The sequence below is a fragment of the Onychostruthus taczanowskii genome, unplaced genomic scaffold, assembly GCF_017590055.1.
Source record: "Onychostruthus taczanowskii isolate IOZ18803 unplaced genomic scaffold, ASM1759005v1 scaffold8, whole genome shotgun sequence".
NCBI classification, from domain to species: domain Eukaryota; kingdom Metazoa; phylum Chordata; class Aves; order Passeriformes; family Passeridae; genus Onychostruthus; species Onychostruthus taczanowskii.
In genome coordinates, this window is record NW_024505892.1 from 16,690,346 (window position 1) to 16,712,914 (window position 22,569).

At 42.3% G+C, this 22,569-nt stretch overlaps 1 protein-coding gene across 6 annotated transcripts in view; it reads left to right on the forward strand.

Moving 5' to 3' along the window:
• The window catches only part of NHSL1 (NHS like 1), a 175,678-nt gene that overhangs the window by 116,394 nt on the left and 36,715 nt on the right, over positions 1-22,569 (forward strand). For all 6 annotated transcript variants that reach the window (XM_041423882.1, XM_041423883.1, XM_041423884.1 and 3 more), the window contains exon 2: positions 9,219-9,371. In XM_041423882.1, the coding sequence (XP_041279816.1) occupies positions 9,219-9,371 (153 nt within the window). The remainder of the gene's footprint in view (positions 1-9,218; positions 9,372-22,569) is intronic.

Below are 22,569 nucleotides of genomic sequence, written 5' to 3' on the forward strand. Positions count from 1 at the left end.
TGCTGACCACATAAATACAATCTTAAAAATAATTTTCAAAATCTGTTGGTATTTGATCACATCTGAGATCCATATGCCCATGGTCAGCCAAAGACAATATCTGGAGATTCTGTGGTACAGATTTTGGTGCAGTTGTTTCCTTACACGTTGCTGAATCTGGCAGTAACATTAGGTCACTGTTACAGGAACTCCGTGCCTTACTTTAGTTTGGAGGCCTTTATTTCAGGGCAGATTGTGTCTTTAATTGGAACACACCTGGGTTTTTAGATTTCATCAAAAATCTTAGGGCTTTAGGAGCAATAGCCAATGTCCATTTATTATTTGTGAGCCTTTACTTTTACTCATCAGTTTAGTATTGTGTTGCGCAGGTGCAAAAATTTTTCAGGTAAAATTTTTGAAAGTTTCTAATGAACAAAACTTTTACTCAAGTTGCTGTGACAGACAGTAAATGAGTGCTTGGTGCTTGATTTTGGCATGAGCAGTTGTATGACTCTGTACAGGTTGGTATTTTCCAAGGAGCTTAACTTTTTTGATGTAATAGTTCTTAGGAAACTACAGAATGTACATGCCTAAATTTAAGAAAGTGTGCCTCCAATCTTAAATGAGACCCACCCAGAATTTATTGAGAGTCAGCAGAAAGCCAAAAAAAGGGAAGAATTTGTAACTCCTTATACCAGGATAATCCATATATAAATAAAAGCATGCCAAAGAGCAGTGTTGGGCAGGGAGGCCAAGATAGGCTACAAAAATTCTTTCTTGTGACCTTTAAATAAGTGGAATGAGTGGGGAGCATGTCCCCTTTGGGAAACCCATAAGGAGAATGCAGACTGGATTAGTTGAAGATGTCTGTTGGATATTAGTGTGGATGCCCAAGAGCACAGCTGCCAAAGATGGAATTACTGGGAGATTGTTTGGGACAGAAGTTCAGAAATGGAATTTTTGCAGTCTGCTTTTGTTGGTTTTGCTCCTCGTTCTATAGGATGATTTGAATGAGAAGACTTGCAAACTTGTCTGCCTGGTATTTTTTCCATCACTAATTCAGAAGAGAGTTATTTTCACTGTTGTGCATTATTAGGGCAAGAAAGAGCCAAGATTTTGTAGACTAATTTACTTGCCCCAGACAGTTTTGATCAGTTCTTTAGGATAAGCCATAGCACAGAAGCATTCAGGTGGATTTGGTATTTAAATTGAGAATATTTCCTGGTGACATCCTAAAAGGGTATTATTCTCTAGGGAATGAGGAAAGTTCTCATCTAAGATCTGAAGTTGCCTTAACTGGGGTTCAGAAATGGCCAAAGGAAAAAGGATTGTGCCCTGCAATTTAAAATAAAACAAAGTTGCACATTCACAAAACGTTTTCTGTTCTCTTGAGTGCCATTACTGTGTGGGGAGATGCTCTAACCAAAAGAATCTGCTGCTTTGTCTGCCGGCAGCCCTGCCCAAATGCTGCCTTTTCTCTCTGCCGATGTGTTTGCATGATAGAGGATCCTGTAGAAAGATGTTTTGAATTGTTAAAGGAATGAATTAGCTTTATTGTGCTGTGACCTAAATAGGATCATCAGATCAATCAGTCTGCTGCTTTTCTGTCCTCTCTGGCTTAGGTTGTGTTGCTTCTCCTTCTCATCTTGCTCCCTCTTTCCTCTGCCCCCGCCGGGCAGCCCCTTTCCCAGAGCCTGCAGGCATAATCCTTTATGATCTTGGATAAAGGAGGGCACAGCCGGGTATCCTCTTTTCCAGCAATACCTGCCCCGTAATAGCCCGCGCAGGCCCAGGCTCAGCCCTGCCTCCCTGCCCCTGCACTGGGGCATGGGTCCTTCTTGGTGTGCTGTTGTGGTGGCTTTAGGATAAAATAATTCTTCTTCGTTGTTCCCTCTCCCCTGTGCATTCTCCTCCTCCTCTTCCTCCTGATCCCAGGTTTAATGGATTGTAATTTCTCAGTAGCCGGGGCAGTATCGCGCTTCACCAAGGCTGAGGTTGCCTTGAAAGAGGCCATTGTGAGCGAGGGGAGCTGAGACTGGAGGTCAGCTGAATGCGGTGCCGCCTGGGACGGCCTTTGTGGAGGGAGCACTTTTGTTCTCCTGAAAGATGCTGGGAGAGGGCCAGCCGGGATGGGATCTCAGGGAGGGAGAAACCCGTTCTGACCATAAATTACTGACTCCTGTGCTCTGCAAGGAGTCCATTTAGGCACCAGCAAATGGTGAACAGCATGGGTGAAGGTGGCCAGAACAGACACAAAGCTTGGGTGTGAGTTTTGAAAATACCTGAGGCATTTGGCCTTTCTGATGTTTCTTCATGATAGAAATCTCACTTAGAAGTAAAAGTGCGGATTTCAAAGCTGGTTGGTCTTGGTCTGAGGCGGCCAGGAGCCTTGTGAGTTTAATAGCCCTCCTCAGTTTCAGGCTTGCCCTGCAGATGTGTGGGTGCTCTGTGCAGCCTGGGGAGGGGGTGCGTGGGGGTCACTTCCATGGCTGCGCCTCTCTGGACACCACAGCTGCTCAGAGTGGGTGGGTGGGGGCGGCAAGGAGCAATCCCGAGCATGTCCTACACAGACACATTCCTGCAGGCGTGCTGGAAACAAACAACTGCCCTTCAACAGCTTCTTCCCTGCGAGCTGCTGTAGGATGGCACGGTGGAAACTTATTTAGAGCAACCGAGTGACATGTCTGTAAAAGCAAAGGCATCGTTTTAATTGTTTTGAGTACAGCTGCTTGCCAGCGTTTCCACTTTCCCTTTTGTGCATTGAACAGAGGCTCACTGGAAGAGCTCTCACAATGCAGTTAGTTCCCAGCTCAGTTGGACAGTTTTACTATTTCTTCCCTCTTAAAATGTCATAAATGCTACATAGTTGTTTAATGGAGGATCTTTTCATTGCTAAGGCCTGCAACTTGAAGTTTAGGTTTTGAGATGATAGTACATTTTAGTAGTTTGATGCATCATTCCCTTAATGAACTTGGTATATGATGTGTTGGGCTTACCTCTCCTTCATGAAAATAAAGTGGTAAAATTTGTTTTCATTTTTGGGAGGGAGCTGGAAAGCATTGCTTCAGCTACTCTTGTGTTTCATTTGTTTGGGTTTTTTTAAACCTAAATACTTCCTAAATTTTGTACTGCACGTATATGCATGGGCTGGTGATTAGGAAGAGAAGCTAATACTGATTCCAGTGTCCCTGTGGACAGCTGCCCCTGTGGCTGCTGCCAGGCAGCTGCTCTGGCTGTGGTTATGAGGGACCCAAGAATGTAACTTTTCAACATTTGTCTTTTTATAAAGCTTCAGCTTTTTCAGTGGATTTTGTGCATTGGTGCTAAGGTTTAGGCCACTGGGTTGTGAATGGGGGCTAGACACAAGAGCCCCTCTCCCCCAGGGGCTGGCTGGAAGTATTTCCGTGGAACCAGACTATTTCCAGTTTGTTTCACTGGCGCCGATGTTTTATGCTGCTGTGAATGTGGAGGGGGGGCTGTCCCAGATGGCTGTCGTGGAGCAGGTCAGCTGGAAAGCCCCTCTAAAGCTGGGATAGGGCAGGGAGGGGAGTGAAGGAATGGCTACAGCGTTTCAGCCATGCCACGTGCAAACAGCTACTCCTCTTCTCTTCTGCAGGTATGTGGCCTCTACTAGAAAATTAGAATCAGTTTAACCACTCAGGGATTAAAAACTATTATAGTTGGACTAAAAAAAGCGTTTTGCTAATGAGTTCATTACACAGTTGTGATTTTGAGGATGCTGTTTGACACTGCAACTTGTGCCTCTCAGTTTATTTGCTCCAGTCCACCACTTTTTAGGAAGAAGATTTTTCTGAGCCAAACTTTGTGACCAGTCCCATCCAGTGAAATAAAGTGAAAATTAACATTTACTGAACATCTTCTCCATGTTTTCTGTATTCCTTGTGATATTCCTGATTCCTCTGTATTTCTGTGATCCTTATGTGGCAGCAAGTGTGATCCTTGCTTCTAAGGATGTGGTAACTCAGGCGGTGGGTTAATATTAACTTGTCCAAGGTGGAGTAGCAAATGTGTCACAGACCAAGGTCTCCCGTCTGCTACTTGTCTCTGAGTCATTTGCATGTAAAGAACTGATATCACAGTGTGCACACCTACTGTTCATGCTGGGTTTATCTAGTTCTAACAAGCTTTTAAATTTTATTCTGTCAAGTTAATTTCAAGTGGGTTTTTTTGTTCTTGTTGTTTGTTGGGGATTCTTGTGAGTTTGTCTGCCGGATTGGCAATGTTTGAGGGTGAAGTCCTTTATTTGTTTGTGCAGTGGCTACAATATACATTTTCTCAAACTGCACCATCTTTTCCTTCTCAGTGTAGGGAGGCTAAGTGCAGAGGAGTGCAGGCATTTCGCACTTTGAGCTCTCAGAGAATTGCTAGTCGATGACAGTTTCTTGAGACAGGAAAAGCCTTTACAAAACGCTGGGTTGAGACAACATGATGAATTTTATGGAAGTCAGTGGGTTTGTCTCAGGTGGAGAAGAGGTTTTGTTTGTTGTTGGACTAGTGCAGAGTCTCAGAGGGGCAGATAGGAGTAGCCAGAAGGTGTTTCCTTTGGGGTAGTCCCTCATGATGGCCATTTCAGATGTCTGACCTCTTTAACAGCATGACCTGAGGGTAGGTGGAGGCAAGGTCGGGGTGGGGAGGGGGATGAAAGGCAGACATCAGTTAAGGTATTGTTTGTTGCTGGGTTTGAATGTCTGCCTCCATGCTGAGATCCGGGATAGAGGACAGTAGTCAAGTGCTTGTTCTAAGGCAGGAGAAATGCTCTAGGGTGGGTTGAGGATCCAGTAACAAAAAACACACTGCACTTGGCCGGGGTGAAATGAAAAGGATTCCAAGCTGCCCAGAGTACCCAGGATCATGTTGATTCACAGTGGCTTGACCATGAAAAGGTAACAAAGTTTTGCTTCTGAGGGCTTGCAAGGCTCTTCTGAGGTTCCAGAAAGACCTTTGGAAGAGGCTGTCTCACTTCAGAAGCCCAGACGTCCATCATTTTATAGCTTGAAACTCTCTCCTTTCCCTGTGCTCTGCTTCCTACATGCTAAGGAAGTGGCACAAAGGGGCCCTTCCTACATCCTAAAAAAGATCGACACCACACTGGAAAAGGGGTCACCAAGGAGACTTGGTTTGCTCTCAGATGGCAATGTAGCCAGAGTTAGAAATGGAATCGCTCTCTAAACTCACTGTCAGTGTGTGTCCAGCAAGCATGTATTTAATGGTTTGTGGATGGCAAATGTCTGACAGAGGTATTACTATATATTTAATTCAAAACTAGCGCTAAGTAGTTAGCTTGTTATCAGAGTTCGATGCCAGAGTAATTTTTTGTGTAAAGTACTTGCTGGAAATCAGTGCAAAAAGCAGAGATGCCTTCCCTGCCACTGCTGCCATGGCACCATGGTCTTCTATCCCTTTGGCAGAGCTGAGCCAGTCAAAATGCCTCTCAGACCAGCAGCTGCTGGAGAGACCTGCTGCTCATGGTAGTTTTGATGTCAAGCTCATGTTGCAGTTGCAAAATCTCTGGATTTGGAAAATCCTGATAAAATGTTGATGGTACTGTGTTCAGACGATGAACAGATTTAATTTACAGTCTGTTCTTTGCAGTGCTGGGTCTCAACTGTTCGGTGAAACTTAGAAGTTCCTGTGGAGCACCTGCTTTTTACATGCTGTGATCCAGAGGCTGCAGCCTGCTGCAGCTTTGGGGTCAGCCTGAGCCCCCCGCTGCTGGCATTTTTCGTTTTCCTGAGGAAAAAAATCCTTTTCATTGTTAACTCGAGGGGGTTTCCTAAGCTTGCTTTGTGAGGGAGGGCTTGCTTTTTGAGCCTGAACATTGTGCGAAGGGCATGCCCTGCTGAGCACATTCATTTGGTGCCTAGAATTTTCTCTTTAACTTCTGCAAAATTGCAGATAATTCCTAGGAAGGATCGCTGTGGACCTCTGTACAGATGCATTTTTTTAAGACATGAGGATAAAATGCGCATCTCAAAAAGATGGGCTGTTTCATCTCCGTGTACAAGTTTTGTTTGATGAATAACAGAATCTCTATTAGTCAGAAATAACTCGATTTTGTTTTCCATGTATCTGGTCTGAGATGACGCTAATAAGAATAAATTAGGAGTGCAACTGAATAAAATTCAATATGTAAAATTAGTGTGCTGATGTCTCAGGCAATGGCAGTGACTACGGGGGGAGCAGTGGGACTGGAAGGGGAGGCAGTGCAGAGCCGAGACTGCGTGTTGCGGCCAGCTAAGGCGCAGCTCTGGATCCTTGATAAAGTGGGAGCAAGAGGGTGAAAATAAAAAAAAGGGGTGGTGGGGGGAGATGGGGGAAGGACGGGAGCGGTGGGAAAGCGGAGCATCCTGATTAGCACGAAAATGCAGCACTCATTTGCAACTGGAAGGAGGCCGGGGCCGCCGGGGAGGTGCGGCGGGAGGGGGCGGGGGCAGGGAAGGTGCCGGGATCTCCTGCTGCTCCGCCGGCGCAGCCGGCTGGAGACATGGGAAGGAGAGCAAGCACCTGCTGTCTCGGGACTTTATGGAGCAGCCCAACTTGGAGAGCGGAGGAAAGGAGGGGAGGAAGAGCGGAGTAACTGCTGTGGATAGCAAGAAAACCTTTTTCGTCCTACGCAAAGGAGAATAACAGCTGGGGTGCTTTTTTCTCCTGCTTGTTGGAAGGGGCTGTTTCCAAGCACAGGGTTACATGCGAGGAGGAGAAACTCGGGCTAAAGAACTGTAAATTATTTCGTCTGTCAGAAAGATCTGGACATATTTAAAGTGATTTCAGAAAAAAAAAAAAAGGAGAGAAACGCGGAGAAGAGAAATTTGGTGTGCAGAGTTTGAACCAGGTTCAGTCTAGCAGTCACCTTTCTGCAACTCCTCCTTTCTATGGGATTTCAACTGCAGGATCGCAGTTCAGCACCTTGAAAATGGTGGTTTTCATCAACACAAAGCTTAAATCTCTCATTAAACTTTTCAAGAGAAAGAGTAAGTATAGCTCTGTTTGCTCACTCTGCTATCAGTGCTTTCCAGTTCTGAAGGAAAGTGCAGGTCCCGTCGGCTTTACTTCTGCTTCCTGCACCCTCTTTTTAAGCCTTTCTCACTCTTTTAATCGTTTGTCGTTGTGGAGTGTGTGGAGGCAGCCTTGTGAGGGTCTTTAGGACCTCTGCTTTGGGGCACAGTGGCTTTGGAAGTGCTTTGTCACGGTGATACTGAAAGGAGCCAAAGTTCTCGGTGTGAAATGGGCAACTCGGTGACAAGGCAGGGTGTGCCGGTGTGTCGTGGCGTGCTGATGGTTTGTCAGACATCTGTCTCTGCTTATGCAGCTATGGGCTTGTATCGTTGAGGTATCTAAGTAAAGTTTCCTCTGAGCCATGGTTTGTTTTTAAAGATGTTCTGGTTTCAGTGTGGCTTTTAAAATCACGTTGATCTTCCTTTAAGTCGTGAAAGACGGACAAATCACACTAGAGAGAGTCATTGGTAAATGTGCACACCACTTCTCAGGACTAGTTTTGATGACCATTATCGATCTGACGAGCATTAAACCTTAATTTTGCTGTGGCAGGGCTGCAGCCAGACAGTGGGTTTGGCGGCAGGTGTTTCCCTCCTCCTCTTCCTCCTCCAGCCTTACCCCACTCCCCGTCCGCCGGTTCGGCCAGGGAATGGTGTGGGTGTCTTTCACTGACTTTTAAGTGTCACGTTTTCTGTTAGATGGGGTGATTGATGGTAGAACCAGGTAGGTGATGACTTCTCCGTTTTTCGTGATTTAGGTTTGACCTCTGGTGAGCAAGAACGGGAAAAGTGGGCGCAGGCTGAATGTGTATCTGGCCTTGTTGCAACCAGTATGTCTTGGGAAAAGGGGGCGGGATGCAGGACCAAGACACAGACATGAGCACACCCATTTTCAGACCACTCGAGGTCTGAATCTGATCTGAAATACGTGAGGGGAAGCAGTTAACAACCTCCCCCTCTACCTCAAGTCTTTTAGGAAAGAACAATCTTCAGGCTGTAGCTCTGTTTTGAAGCGAGAGGCATAGCTTTTTTTCCTTACGAATACCAGTTGTTTCCATCTGAAATGATCCCAGCAGATGCACAGTAGTGTTAAGGAAAGGGTAATTTTTCAGATGACAGGAGGCTGTTGCATGCTTTTTACTTCTCAGTTTTACATGCCTCCTCTGCTATCACAAGGGCATCAGGCAAACCACAAAGTGATGCCACAGGCCGTGCGGCGGCAAAGGGAAGATGCGGAGCTGACAGCGAGCCTGGGGGCAATGGAGCAGTGGCAGCAGGGCAGGTGCTTGGAAGGCAGCACATCTGTAGTGGCTTTTTCTGCTTTGGAGGGCTAAAAAGTAAGGATGTGCAGCATGCTGGCTAAAGGCTAAAGAGTGCCTGGGGGATCATAAAATATGACCCCCAACCGCCCTTTTTCTGTTTACAGCAGGGTAGAGTGATAAGGCTGTTCAACTGTATAAGTTTTTATTGATGATAAACTCAAAACGCAGTGGCTGTCTCTTGGGAAGCATAAATGATAAACAAATCTTGGCAATGTGTGCTTTGGCTGTTTCATTGCTAGACTGTCTGAACTTGAGCAAGGTCTGTGTTTTATTTTCATGTTTGTATTGAGTGCAAAGAGGTGGTCAGAGATAGCCCTCTTCAGTGCTGTTGTGCTCTAAGCAGTATTTGTCCATGGAGTTGCTTTTGTTTATATCTGCTTTCCACTCATGACAAAGGAACACAACTAATTTATTTGCCTCACTGGAATCTTGTTTCTGGTGTGAGGAAGCAGGAGGTCAGACAAGGTTGTTTCCCAATAAAAATGAACCTGTTGTCATCTCTCATAAAGGCTGTCATATTCCCAGGAGCACCTTTGAGCCGAGCTATTCTGCACTGCACAGCACCTGCCATGATCAGGGAGAGGAAAACTGATTTCTTTTTGAACAATGGGAGCTAGAGGGGGGGAAAAACATAGTTGCAAGTTTAGAGTAAATAAAACAACAAGTATAAGAATGGGAAGAGCAAAAGGTTTTCTAGAGTACTAATTTTAGAGTAGAAATGTAAGGAAGGGTTTTTTAACTGTCATGGAAGTGAGGTTCTAAGGAGTATTTTGGCGAGTCTGTGGTGGCAAACAACGCTTCTTTCATTTTTAGATGATGTGTGGCAAACTTACATGTGGGATTTTGTGATAGAGCTACCTGCAATAACATCTCATTTTCTTATTATTGTGTCTCTCTGCAGCTGTTTCCAACCTAGATGAAGAGAGTAGATGGACTGTGCACTACACTGCTCCATGGCACCAGCAGGAAAATGTCTTCCTACCCTCCTCAAGACCACCTTGTGTGGAGGACCTGCACAGACAAGCCAAGCTGAACCTCAAATCAGTGCTGAGAGGTAAGACACTGCTGCTGATACAGACATGTCCTAAAACCACATTTTGCCAGTCTTTGCAAACATAACCAAATTGCAGGCTTTGCAAGAAGTTTACTTGGTTTTCTGTACCACATGTAGAACATCAGTGGGATTTTCCCCCTCAAATGAAGGGACAAGGGAAAATTACTTTGCTGTGAACACACAAGTAAATGTGTTATCTGACAAAGCACTCTAAAATAGAAAAGTGTCTCTTGGCCTATCTGTTTAGTCTTTGGAGTGTTTCCAAAATGGTACCTTCAATTTCAGTAAGTCCTGAATTAGTCCATTTGTGGAGAAAAAACGCATCATAAGTGTTTCATTTGGTGATTTCTTTTGTTGTTGCACAGTGTCATTTCCAGGATTCTGGCTGCTTGTGAGAAGCTGGAAAAGGTGCTGAGGGCAGAAAGGGAAATGGGGAACAGGGCTCTCACAAGGACTCCTCCAGTAGTAAAAGTGTTTGCTTGCAGAAGTGTTCAGCATATTTTTAAGGCTCAGTTTTTACCCGTAGTACCTTCGCTGGGGCTGTACCTGTGCAGTCTGTCGTGCGAGGCATTGTGTTGTGTCAGTGCAGCCATGAGAACAAAGACATGCAGGCAGCAAGGAGGCCTGCAGAATGTCTGTCCCTGGGCCAGACATAAAGTTTAAAATAACAGTATAATGTTCATGTTCTGGAAACAGTTAACCTAGATTTTTCTTTACACTGGCTGTTTAACAAAGAGGGTTACCCTGCAAAGAGCCAACTTGTTCAAGTCCCTTTTTGTTTCAGCAGGAACTGCAAGTACTTGATACCTTCCAAAGTTAACCTGATTTAAAAGAATATTGTATTTTTTTATTTGATTAACATGACATTTCTGCTTTTTAGACTTGAAGAAAGCTTGATTTTGTATGTCTGAATAGAGAAGTGTTTGACAGCCGTATTTGAGTTCTCTTGCCATTTCCCCAGTTAATTGATTTTCACTGTCTCTTACTAGGTGCTTTTTGTTATCATTTAATAGGGAAGTCTTGACAGCCAGTGTTATTGTCTCCTGCATGGCTGAGCAGATAGCCTGTGTGCCCTCTATACTTATTACTGGATTAATACATCTGTGCAGTTCCTTAGCTTTGAAACATTTTTTGTTCTCTTGCAGGCACACTTGCCAGTCCTTTACAAAATAAATGTATTTATCAGTCCTTTACAAAATAAAAATATTTGCCTGCTTTAGATTAAAAAGAATACTGATTGTTGTTAGCTTTTCGTGAACATGAACCACTTGTTCTGATATTTTTTCCTGTTCTCTGTTTTGGACTGTTAAAAAAACCCCAAAAACCTGCACAGGCTAAAATGCACTGATTTTCTTGAGCTTGATCAGAAATGTATGTACTGCAGTTTAATGTTCTGTTTAAACAAATCTATATCTAATATTTGTGTGAAACCAAGTAATATATTCTGCTTCCCCTTCTTACACACCTGGAGTTGTTTTGGTCTGGTGGGATTTTTCTCTGGAGGTGCAGCTCATTATAAAAAAGAAGCTATTGATTACTACTACAATTTGGTAGTTAGCCAGTTGTGTTAAATAACCTGGCTTGTGCAGATGATGTAGGACTGCTTGGTAATGAAATGAATTTCAGTTTCATGCTTTCAGAGAGGAGCAACTGTGATGATACTTTTGCCAGATGTCATACTGCTAATACAACTCTGCTATTTATTTATTTACTTATTTGTTTAACCTGAAGCTCTTTCCTTGAGCTGTGGGTTTTTTTCCACCCTAAGTGCAGTTCTAAAATAACTCCTTGCTGTTGCCTGGAACTGTCCTGAGAAGCTACAGCATGAGTAGTATTCAGAGAGGCACTGAGTGAAGTTTTATCAGTTTTACTGTGCTGTTGCTTCAACCAGCAGTGTGAAATCAGGAAGGCATTGGTGCCTTGGAGATTTGAGTTAAAAGTTGTGTATCCAGAGCAGAGTTTCATTCAGTGTAAAAGCACTGTCAGAATTTTGACATAATTTTGACAACTGCTGAATGAACTGCTTTTCCACCTATTTCCTTAGAAAAAACAAATTTTTCTAAAGCTTCTTTAATAGGTAGAGAGGAATTATGTGACCGTAAGGCAGAAGAGCTTGAAGCAGTCTTATGAGAAGCACCGTTGGGCTAGCATGGGGACTTCAGTTCTGCATGTCTTGGCCTCAGGATAAAGCTTGCAGTTTGCCATCCTTTTTGGTGTTTCAGATTCTTTGGCTGAGGTAAACTGTGGAGCAGTAGGACAGCTGTATGTGACCTGACATGCTGTATGGGTGGTGAGGGAAGAATGACACTGGATGACAAAATGCACTGTATTCTGTGCAGAAAGTGGCATGAATCACTTTTGTCTCCAAAAAATGGTGACAACAAAGGGAAACTGGAAGGAAGTAGAACTAAAGCAAATATATTTTTTGTTTTATGCTAAGTCAGAAATGAAGCAGTATGTATGTACAGCAGTGGAGAAATATGAGGGCAAAGGTATTTAAATGCCTCCCCCTGTAAATTTTTGGGGTTATGAAATAAAGTTTTTAAGAATAGTTCAGACAAGTATTGCTCAGAAATCATTTGTGTATATTTAATCCTATTTTTAGAGGAGGTTGGGAAGGAAGAAAGAATCTCTGGTGGTCCCCTTGAACCTGATAACGAAGTCATGAGGACTAAGTCAGCAGGTATTGTTCAGACCATCAAAAGACAGATTTGAAAGTTCTTGTTCATATTATGAGAGCTGATGTTGTTGGTAGATAGCAGCTATAGCAGCTTGAAGACTGTTTATTTGTTTCTACACACGGGGCTCCCCTGTAAGTGGAAAAGGAAATATAAAACATAGGTAACAAATAGTAATTCACATGTAGAGCACATTTAAATCACCTGTCAAAGTATCAAATGTATAAATTCTTTCAAAATAATTCAAGCAAAGTATTTCTATCAAAGTATTTTCACTCATCTAATAGTAACTAGATGGAATCCTGGCTAGCTTTTAAGACAGTTAGTGCAAGGGCAAACTGTTGTGGTACGATTTTAACAGCAAATTCTTTACAGTGTGGGTCTAATAAAAAAAATTCTAGTGAAATAAATAGGAAGCTGTCTGTTATTTAGAATAAACTTTTAAGTACCACTTAATTTTGCAATCAAGCAGAAGCTAATATTGCTACTTAAATTGGTTTAAGGATAAAAAGTTAGAGATATTAAAATAAATAGTATTTAACGTGTCTTGAGAAAATTAAGTACACTGTATGCTGATCTCTGCATACTTGTTCAGGAAGCAGTGTTGTGTTTGGAGGAGGAAAAGATCTTAATTTTTGTGCAGCTGATTATTTTACTTTGTATATTATATATTGGTATGTCCCCTGCTTATCAACACTATGAAAATGTATGTGACAGTAGATGTTGCATCGGGAGATATTTTAGGTTTTTCCCTATGAACTAGGCTTTTATAATTTTGAAATTAAGGGGAAATACTGTGCTTTTCCTTTATGAAGCTACTTTCGAGTCTAAGTGGTGAGATCTTTTATTCGAATGTGTTCATAACTGTGGTAAAGCTATTTTAGGCATGTAGGTGCTCTGCTGCCCTCTGAAGTTTTAAGAAGCAGTATTGTCCAGTAATCTGAATTAGAAAATGAAGCACCTGGAACCTGGAAAGTTTGTGAGGCATAGTCTGTCTACTCTTGAGACATATAACCTATATGTAACCTATACTAAAATTTAGAGTTGTTATTGACTAAAATCAGTGGCTTGGTGTATTAAACCCAGGCTGCGTTACTTCATTTTAAATGAAAGGTCTCAGTGGCTTAATATGATGGCTAGGGAGGAAGAGTAAATTCAGCTGCACTTCACAGTCATGGTATCATTGCAATTTGATTTAAATGTTTAGAAAATGATGCAGTTCTTGGGTTGTGGTGATAGATACAGTATTTCTTCTTAGTGTCTTGTTTGCATTGGATAAAGTAGACCCTCATTTTCTTTGGGGAAGGAGCAGGACCATGGGGTGTCTGCTGAAGCAAATGCAGTGACACGTGCCATGCAAGATGCATGTTTTCTTACCTTCAGGGCCAAGCTGCTCTGGCTGGCCTTTCCTGAAACCCTGTCCTATATGGCCTTTTCCTAGTGTTTTCACGGGCACTTCAGAAAAAGGCGTCTCCCAAAATGCAGATGTTCAGGTAGAAACAAAGCAGTATTAACCACTAAGGAGTCTTAATGTGACTCTGTGCTTTGTGTCACTGTTGTGTCCTAGGAATTCATGAAAACAGGAGATGAAGACGACAGATGGGAAGGAAGAGCTGAGGCTCTGCATGGGGCCAGGATCCTCAAATCAATCCTGTTCCCTTGCTGTGTGCTCTGCTCCAAGGATGAATGAGGGACTACTCGACTTGGCTAGTCTCACGTTGCTAATGTCTGCTGAGTGTCTGAACTAGCACTGAGAGTCTGGTCTGGGCAGTAGCAGAGCTGTGAGTTTGATGTTGTTCAGAGGCATTGTTTCTTAAGGCAGGCTGTTGTCGGTGCTGAAGGGCCCAGTGCCACATACTGCAGTGTTTGCTGCCGTGTTCTTGGTCCATAAGGCCAAGAGGATCAGTGGGCAGGGTAGCACTGTAGAACAGCTCCCATCCCTGACACAGTGCATTGACAGATCTGGCTCATTGCATGGTCCTGTTTGAGGGACCAGTATCTGAAGAAGTCTCTGAACTGCAGTGGTCTTCAGCTGGGAGCACAGATAGAACAGCTGTAGTACATAGCAGTGACACAAATATTTGGCAGTAGAAGTAAATTGAGACTAATCCTCATTTTGTGAAGTGTGTTAGACTCTAAAATTGACAAGCAATAAGGCATGAAGCATGAAGATGGGAAGGAGACACAGCACTGTTCTAAGTGTTGCTTTATTTAACTGCTTGGGGTGTATTTTAAGTGTGCTTGTTTACCTTCTGAGCAGGTTTGTGACATCAACAGTGTGTTACAGGTGGAGGTCCAATGTCCTAAAAGGAAAGCCTAAAGTTTAATCTGGAATGCATTGGCCTTGGATAATCTTGCAAGCTATGATGAAGTGAAGGAAGAGAAAAAAGAATTCTTACCATGTACCTGAACTCTTAGGTTCTGTTATTTTTGAACTATTCTCAATTCTCCCTCAAATATGGATATATGTCAATTTCAGTGATGGGAAGCAGAGCAGGGCATCTATAGTGGAATTTCCAAGGGGCACTTGTCTTCCAGTTCCTGCAATTAGTAATGTAGAGCACTTTTGATTTAAAAAAAAAAAAAAAAGTGGTGGAGTGCAATATCCACTGTTGTGTGTTGTAATTTTTTTATGAGTCGGGAAATGACAGGTGTAAAGGGCAGGGATGGAAACTGTATTAATGTTGAAGGTCAGACACAGCTAGACTGAAATGATACCAGGCTGTTAGGAGATACCCAGCTCCTGAAGAGTGTTGTGGAGACTCTGCACTGTTGAAGTTGCAGATGAGGAGCAGTGTCTTGTCACACACTTGCTGGTCACTGCCCAGCCTGGTTGTCCTTTGCAGCAGATAACAAGGTGTCGCATATGTACTGGGGAAGGTGTTGCTGTAAGTCGTGGGAACAGTCCACACGCTGATTTTCATTCCCTTTTCAGTCTGTAACTGCTGAAACTTCCTGCACAACTGCCTGTACTTTGTGCCCTCCCCCCAGGGAAATTGTGTTGATTCAGGCTACGTACATAATATAGGGCTCGTTGTTCCAATCCCTGCGATGATTCATTTATTATCTCATCTTCAGAAGACCTGGATTTGGCTGACTCTAGCTTCTGTTTGGCTTTGTTGGCCAAATTCAAGGAATGTATTTAAGCAGCAGTGATTGAAACACTTGATTTTTTTTCCAGAAGACATCTGGTTAGCATTGTCAAATAAAACAGGATTTAAGTAGTTAGTCATAAAGCCTCTATTATGTCTTGCTTCAAGACCCTCCAGACAGGTATGTGTTTAGCCTTTGTTTTCTCAGTGCATCTGCCAGATCACTGTTCAGATGAGCAATATTAGGGTCAGACCTACTAGTCGATAATCCTGCTGAGAAGATTATGGACTTAAAATAATCTTATGTTTCATTAAATAGCTGCAAAATAGGGGGAAACCACTTCATATTGATAATAGCTCTGGTTCAGGTTCAGAGAGATGTCAAGATGTGTACTCCCTACCAACTGGAAACCTTAATGAAGTAAAAGGCCATTAAAGGCTAGGAGTAGACCATATGTTCCTGAAAGGCCATGGAGCTATAAAATCAAAAAATAGAAATCAACCTATTTATAATTATTTTGGTTTCAATTGTGAAGTTACTATCAGAGCTTCTGCTTATGTATCCTGCTTTTTTTACTGTTACTGAATTAATTCACCGTACATCTCTTGATGGTTTTGGCCACGTTCCATACTCCAGCAGCCCTTTCTAATAAGGAATTTCAAAAAGGAAATACTCCAATTAAACAAAACAGAATTTGACCAAGAGGCTGCACTGCATCTGTTTGAAAGCTGGTCTTGTGCTGCAAAATTGAGCTACTTGGAAGCATCTAGGTGGCCTATTTTTAGGTTTAGTTCATATAGTGCAGTGCTGAGTGTAAAAACATAAAGAGTGGTTATATGTAGATTGATTGCATGATACACATGAGCAGTGAAAGCAATTCCAGTGAAAGGGCTTAAAGAAGATAACATTTGTTTCAAAATAATACAGGGTTTTTTTTTTAAACTAATGAATGTGTTTTTTAAGGCAGCTATACCTGATGGATTATTGAACCTATTTCAGATCCGTGTCTTTAGTAAAAAGAATAAATTGAAACTGTTAACTCTCCGTAGCAGTTATTTAAGTACTAGGTAAAGCAACTTCCATCACAAAGAATACTGAACTTTCATTTGATTTAATTTTTGCTTTTCTTCCTCCTTACTCTCTTAGATTTAGGATGTTATGTGCTTGTTGGCAGCATTTGAGATAGCTTTACATTTAAAATGTCCTAGGAGAAAAAACAGTGAAAAACCCCTTAGTATTTTTACATTAGCTGTATTCAGTTGTCTAAGAAACAGCAAATATCCATAAAAAACGCTAGAGAAAAAGCAGGGAGTGTTATTTTAATGCAAGCATTAAAGATGTAAAAGGCAGCAAATACACTGTTATACTGAAGACATCTTGTCACCACTAAATGCAGTCGTATAAGGCACTTGCAGAAATTTAAATTAATTTGGGACAAACAGTGATAATTATTTTGAGCACTCCCTAGTGACAGCTTGTTAACAAATATAATTTGTCATGGCTGTTGCATTTTGGTGCCATTAGAAAGGCTTTCTCTATCGCTAAATCATGCAGATCACCTGGGGAATTAAAGGTTGGTATTAAATGTATTTGTTTTTTGAAAGCTCCAAGAAAGAAGGAAAAGATCAACATGTTTGCATTTACTTGACCCTGTTAACAGTATTTTGACATTTAAGAGTTCCTTTTAATTTGGATCCTTCTTAAATACTTGCATTTGATTTAGACCTTTGAAAATAAATCTGTGCAATTGCTTTCATATAATGTTGCACTCCCAGGCCCATCCTTGTGCTGCTGTAAGTGTCTGCACAGCTGAGCCCTGAAGTTGCTTGGAAGGTTGGGCTTCTCAGCCCAGCTGGCCTCCAGTTCCGTGGCAGGACATGCTTACCAACATTTGTGTGGAGGGGGAAATAGACCTAACATAAATACATTTGTTCACTTTTGATAAGACTTCTTTGAAGTCACCATGCAGCATTCTTCTCCATCTCAGTCCAGCAGCCCTGTGTTAGCATTACCTTTATCCCATTGGAGCCCAAGACGTCTTTGTTTCTGGGTTAAGCATCTGTCCTTAAAAGCTACCTGTGTGGCTGGGCATGGCTACTTACTCATGATAGAGAATATACAAAATAGTCTTTTAAAAGGTCTCATGGACCTTTCAAGTTCTTACTCATCAAGTAAGACAGCTTTGAAACAAACAACTAAGTTTTGCTGGTGGTCTTTTTGTTTGTTTTGCTACTTGCCACTTTAAATGTTGCTTTTGGAAGAAAATGTGTTGGTACCCGTGTTCCCTGTCTCTGGATTTGTCTTGGGCTTTTCTGTATGTACTGATAAAAGATACAGAAATATCAGTATAAAACTGCATTCTGGGGCAAGGGATGGGAATAATAAGGTGGTTGGCTGGATTGACAAAGGCTGGTACTAGCCAGAGCATCTAGATTGAGCTGTTGAGCAATTGAGAAGTTTTTTCAGCTGGGTGGCAACAGTACTCCATCTGTTGAAATCCCTGACCCGTTGTAACTGGGAGTCTGAACAAAATGGTGCACTGAATATATCACAGCTGAAGTTCATGAACTTGCTTTGCAGTCAGCATTGGTTACAGTTCAGTGGTTACACAAGTGCATCATTGCTGTGGCTTTACAACATATTTTAAAGCTTTGATATAGAAGCTGTCTCTGTGATAGTCAAGTTCTGCAGATGATATGGGGATTTATGCATTTAAAGAAAATGGGACATGATCCAAGCTGAGTGAGTTTTTGGGAGGAATGTAAAGTGGTAGAGGCAAGCTGTCTGTTGCATATTTAGATCCAGGGACAAAAATAGGTGCTGTATTGGAGTTCAATTGGGCTGCTTTTTTTGAATTCATGTTTAACTTGAGATATTTGTGAGAAACAAGATTGCCTTTGTACAGCTGAGCTTTTATATAGCCTGTCTCATCTACACACAGAGGACTCTGCATTGTTAACCCCAGTTTACAAATGAGGGAACCATAAAGAGGCACAGAGTGAAAGGTAGTAATTTCAGTTGGATTTACTAACCAAAGAAACCTTTGAACTGTGGTGTCTGTTTTAATTATAGTCCCAGGCATAATAATTCTCAACAAGCTCTTTATCTTGAAAAGTTACCTCCCTGAAATTCCCCAGTTAACTGCATAGTCGAGTGTTACCTTGGTTTTATCCATGTCTTACCACAGTGCTGTGAGCAAGCAGAGAGGCAGCCATGCCCTTTGAAGAAGGTCCTGGTTCAGTGCTCAGAATGTGTTTTGGTACTTAGCGCCAGACCATACAACAGTCCCAAACAAAGCACAACTCTGGCTTTTACAGGAGACAACCTTTTGCTTAGTGTTCTGAGAGCACCATTAGGAAGCTGGAGATTTAGCCTGTGCCCGCCTCCTCTGTAAAGAACTTAAATTTGTATCTAAATGCAAATACTTTTAACTTGCAAAAGCACATCATCCATAGAACCCTGTCAGGTCCTCTTGCCCCTCATGAGAAGGGCTTGCAGCATTGGACCCAGCACCAGCCATTACTAGCGTGGTGATGATGAGAGTTAAGGCACGTCAAGTTCTTCCTTAGTTGCATTTATCCTGAGACGCCTTTCTGTGTATTCATATGCTGCAGGCAGTGTGTACATACCTGTTTGGACTCTGAATTTGGGAGGCTCGTACGTGAAATTTAGATCATGCCCTGTCTGACTGCAGGAAGTAAGTCCTTGACTGGATCTAACCCAACGTGATTTGCACAGATGCAGCAATGCCAGCTCAGAAATCCAGATCTTCCACACCCACACCTGTCTGTCACAAGCCCACAAGATCTTAGTTGTCTCAACTCAACTGGAAAAACAAATTCAAAGTCTCTATCAAGTAAATTAAAATTATATGCAGTTACTTACCAGTGGTGAAAGTAATTTCTTTTAAAACCAAAAGCATTGATACTTTGATTATTAAAGTGCAGTGTCACCTGTAAAATAAGAGGTAATTTTAAACAGTTTGAGTTTACAAGACAAATGTATACTCTACTACAGTTTGTCTGGTTTTAGGTGAAATTTTGAAAAGCTTCTGGTAAGACAGTGTTTGTAGTTGTGACTTAGGGGAGGAACATGGTTTGGGGATATTTACAGATGAAGTTAACTACAGTGTTTGAAGACTGAAAAAAACCCCGTTTCTGACTCTGGGGAGTAGAGTGGTTTTCCAGTGATATGTGCAGTGATTGGATAAATGTGTTTTAATATACGAGTCAGCAGATTTATTTCTCTAGTTGACAGTTTAGCTGACTTGAGCAGTTAATAGCCTCTCCATAGTAAGAAAAAGAAAAGAAAAATAGAAAAATACAAGTTACAACATGAAAGTCTCTGCCAAGAAGGCACCCAGACTTCAGCTGAGATAGTTTTTCAAGCATGCAGATGAAGCTGTCAGCTCGTCACATGTCCCTTCTTGCTGACAAGGAGACTGCAAGAGGTGATGTAAAAGTAATTGATGTGTGTGCTGGTCTTTCCCCTTTCTACATCTGTACCTGGGAGTTTTTGTTTCAGCAGCTATGCCAGGCAGGCAGTGCATCTGCTCCTGGTCCGCCTTACAATTTATTTTCATCTCTTTGGATTTAGCAGTTAGTCTTGAGTTCCAGGTCCTGTTCTTGCATACAGGGCAAATTTAGATGTTTCCAGGATATGATTTTCCTGTCTTTTCATTGCTTGACCCATGCAATGGGATGGGTAGTTATTCCAAACTAATTGGAGCTATTAAGATGTCTGAATAACTTTGATGCCAAGTTTCTAAGTTTATGCTAATCAATATCATAGTACTTTAATTCTTTAACTAGTGCCTTTGCTGGTTACTAATAAAATTTAGAAATGTGGATTTTAATTTTTTTATATTAGCCTCTTCAGTATATGCTTGTGAGAGTCTACCTGAGTGTGTACATGTGGATGTAGACAGCTATAGAGCTTAAGGCCTGATCCTGCAACAGTCATGTGAGCAGTGTTTGCTTACAGGAGTAATCAGAGTAATCTCATTAGGGCTAATTTAATGAGTGATGGGTGCACTTTCAGGCCTGAGACGTGAAGGACTGGTCCAGGATGGTGGCATAAAGCTGTGGCTCTGTGCTCTTGTTGGGGCTTTGCCTTAGGGAGAGGTCTCAGGCTCAGACGGGCTCTAGCCGTGGAAGCCAGCACCTGGAGGCTTTTCTAAAACCCTGCAGACAGGTATATATGGGGCACACTAATACTGACAGGCAAAATAATTGTTTTATGAAGAAGCTTGTTATAAATAACGCTTCTTCATAACACTTCTGCACAGTTCATTTACAATAAGAAAAATACAAAGCACAACTTCTGAAAATAACTGAGTCCATGTCGCTCTGACCAGTTCTGCTTCTGACAGGGTAATGCATTTTCCTTCATGGAAAAACTTCAAGATATGGCAACAAGTTTTATGGATAGGAAGCTCAGCAGGTATAAAACATTACCAAAGTTGGTTAAAGGATGGGAAAAGAGCCAGTGCATCTGGTCCCCTCCCAGCAAACCCAGCCTTCCATCTGTCATGGCACGGTGTGGCGTGTAGGTCTGACAAGGTAAACGTTAATCCTGCTTTACCATGGTAATCCATGTCAGACGAATTACTGAGGTATCAGTACTGTGCCTTCTGTTCACTCCCGTGATTTGTGCCTCAAATTATTGTGCAAGAATATGATTTCAGTTGTTGGAAAAGCAGGAAATTGTGCCTCCATGTTTGACACTTGTGTGTGTTACTGACTCAGGGGCACATACAAGTTCCTTGTATGTTATAGAGAGATCTGGGCTGAGAGGCCTCGGAGGTGTTTTCGTACACTTGGCCTGACAGTCTGTCACAAAGGCTGTAAACTTTTATATGGAGAGGTTGAGTTATTCACAGCACTGCTGAATTCAGTGTCATGGCTCAAAACTGGTGCGGAATTGCATATGGCTGGTTGAGCCTTTGCTCTCAGTTTGCTGCTGCAGGTACCTGCCTGTTCCCTGCTTATTTAACAGCAGGGAAGAGAGCAGAGATGAGTGATGCACAGGATATGTCCCCAGCATGCTTCTGTCTGATGCCAAGATTCAGCAAAGGCTGCAGTACTGCAATCCTGAGCAAATACATGAGTATCTGGGTATATAGCAGAGATTTGGGCATGATTGTATTGGGCACTGACAGCTTTAACACATTTGCTTTGGTTGTGTCTCCCGAAGCCTGTTCTAATAACTGTGGAAATGATGAAGGGGCCCTTAAAAGGGCTTCGACTGCATTTCCCATGCACTTTCTTCACGCTTAACTAAAACCACCCCGTGAACAGCAAGACACAAGGAAAAATTTCAGGAAAGATTTTGTTTTTTATGAAGGTTTTCATTTGTACCACATAAGTGGAAAGAAATTAATATATAATCTAATGACAGTAATTTTTGAGCAATGCTTCTAATACAGAGGTGGTTCTGAAATTTAATGTATCACTAGTATAGAAGGAAAACAAGAACTAACCTATGGTTTCACCCAGCCAGAAAAGCACTTAGAGTGCAGCAGAAGGTGACAGGCAATGTTCCTGTGCAGTTAGCCCCAGAAGCAGTCAGTCAGGAGATGAAGGGGAGGGAGGTAGCTTCAGACTTTTGAGTTATGGCAGTACCCAGTGCAGCCACCAATTGCAATTGCCAAGGCACTAACACTTCCCTGATTTTCCTGGAATTATTGTTTGTGTGAGCAAAATTGGTTCATCTGGGGCATAATCATATTTTTTGCAGTTTCAGATCAGATTAGTGTGAAAATTAGCACTTTGAGCTTGTGTGCAGCATGTGCTGCAGATTTGGCCTGGCAGGCACATCCTCAGGGCCAGGTGTTTGTGTCCTGCCTGATGCAGTGTCCTGGGGTCTGACCTGGCAGTTCTTTGGTGGAAATAAGGAAACGCTGTGCACGGTTTTGTATGTTGTATGATGTGGGAAATGGCAGCCAAGAGAGTGTATGTCCCCAATTTAGCTGGTGCTAATGTATTGTCATTCTTTAAAATGAAGATTTTTAATAACTGGAACTCGATGGATCCTTCTGTTACCTTGTCAGCTTCAGTACAGACATCTCTGAAATAAGATGCATAACCGTAAGAACTTTTTCACTTAGTGTATAAGTAGTGCTCTTCTGTCTTTGGGGCTGTCAGACTAGTACAATTTATTGCTTCTCTGGGAAGAAGGGAGTCTTTCCAAGAGTAAGTATCTGTAGTATTTCCTAGAGTAGGTATCTCTAGCTTCTTCATTGATATTTTTTTACAAAAATAAAACCCCTGTATCTGAAAAACATGAACCTGCTTGCTTACAGCAGACCATGTGCACCTCTAATCAGAGCAAGGAGGTGGAGGGGAGGAGCCTCTAGCTACAGCAGTTTTTAGACAGTGGTTGCTGCCCTTGGTTTGGCAGTGACAGTCCTTCAGTCAGGTGCAATG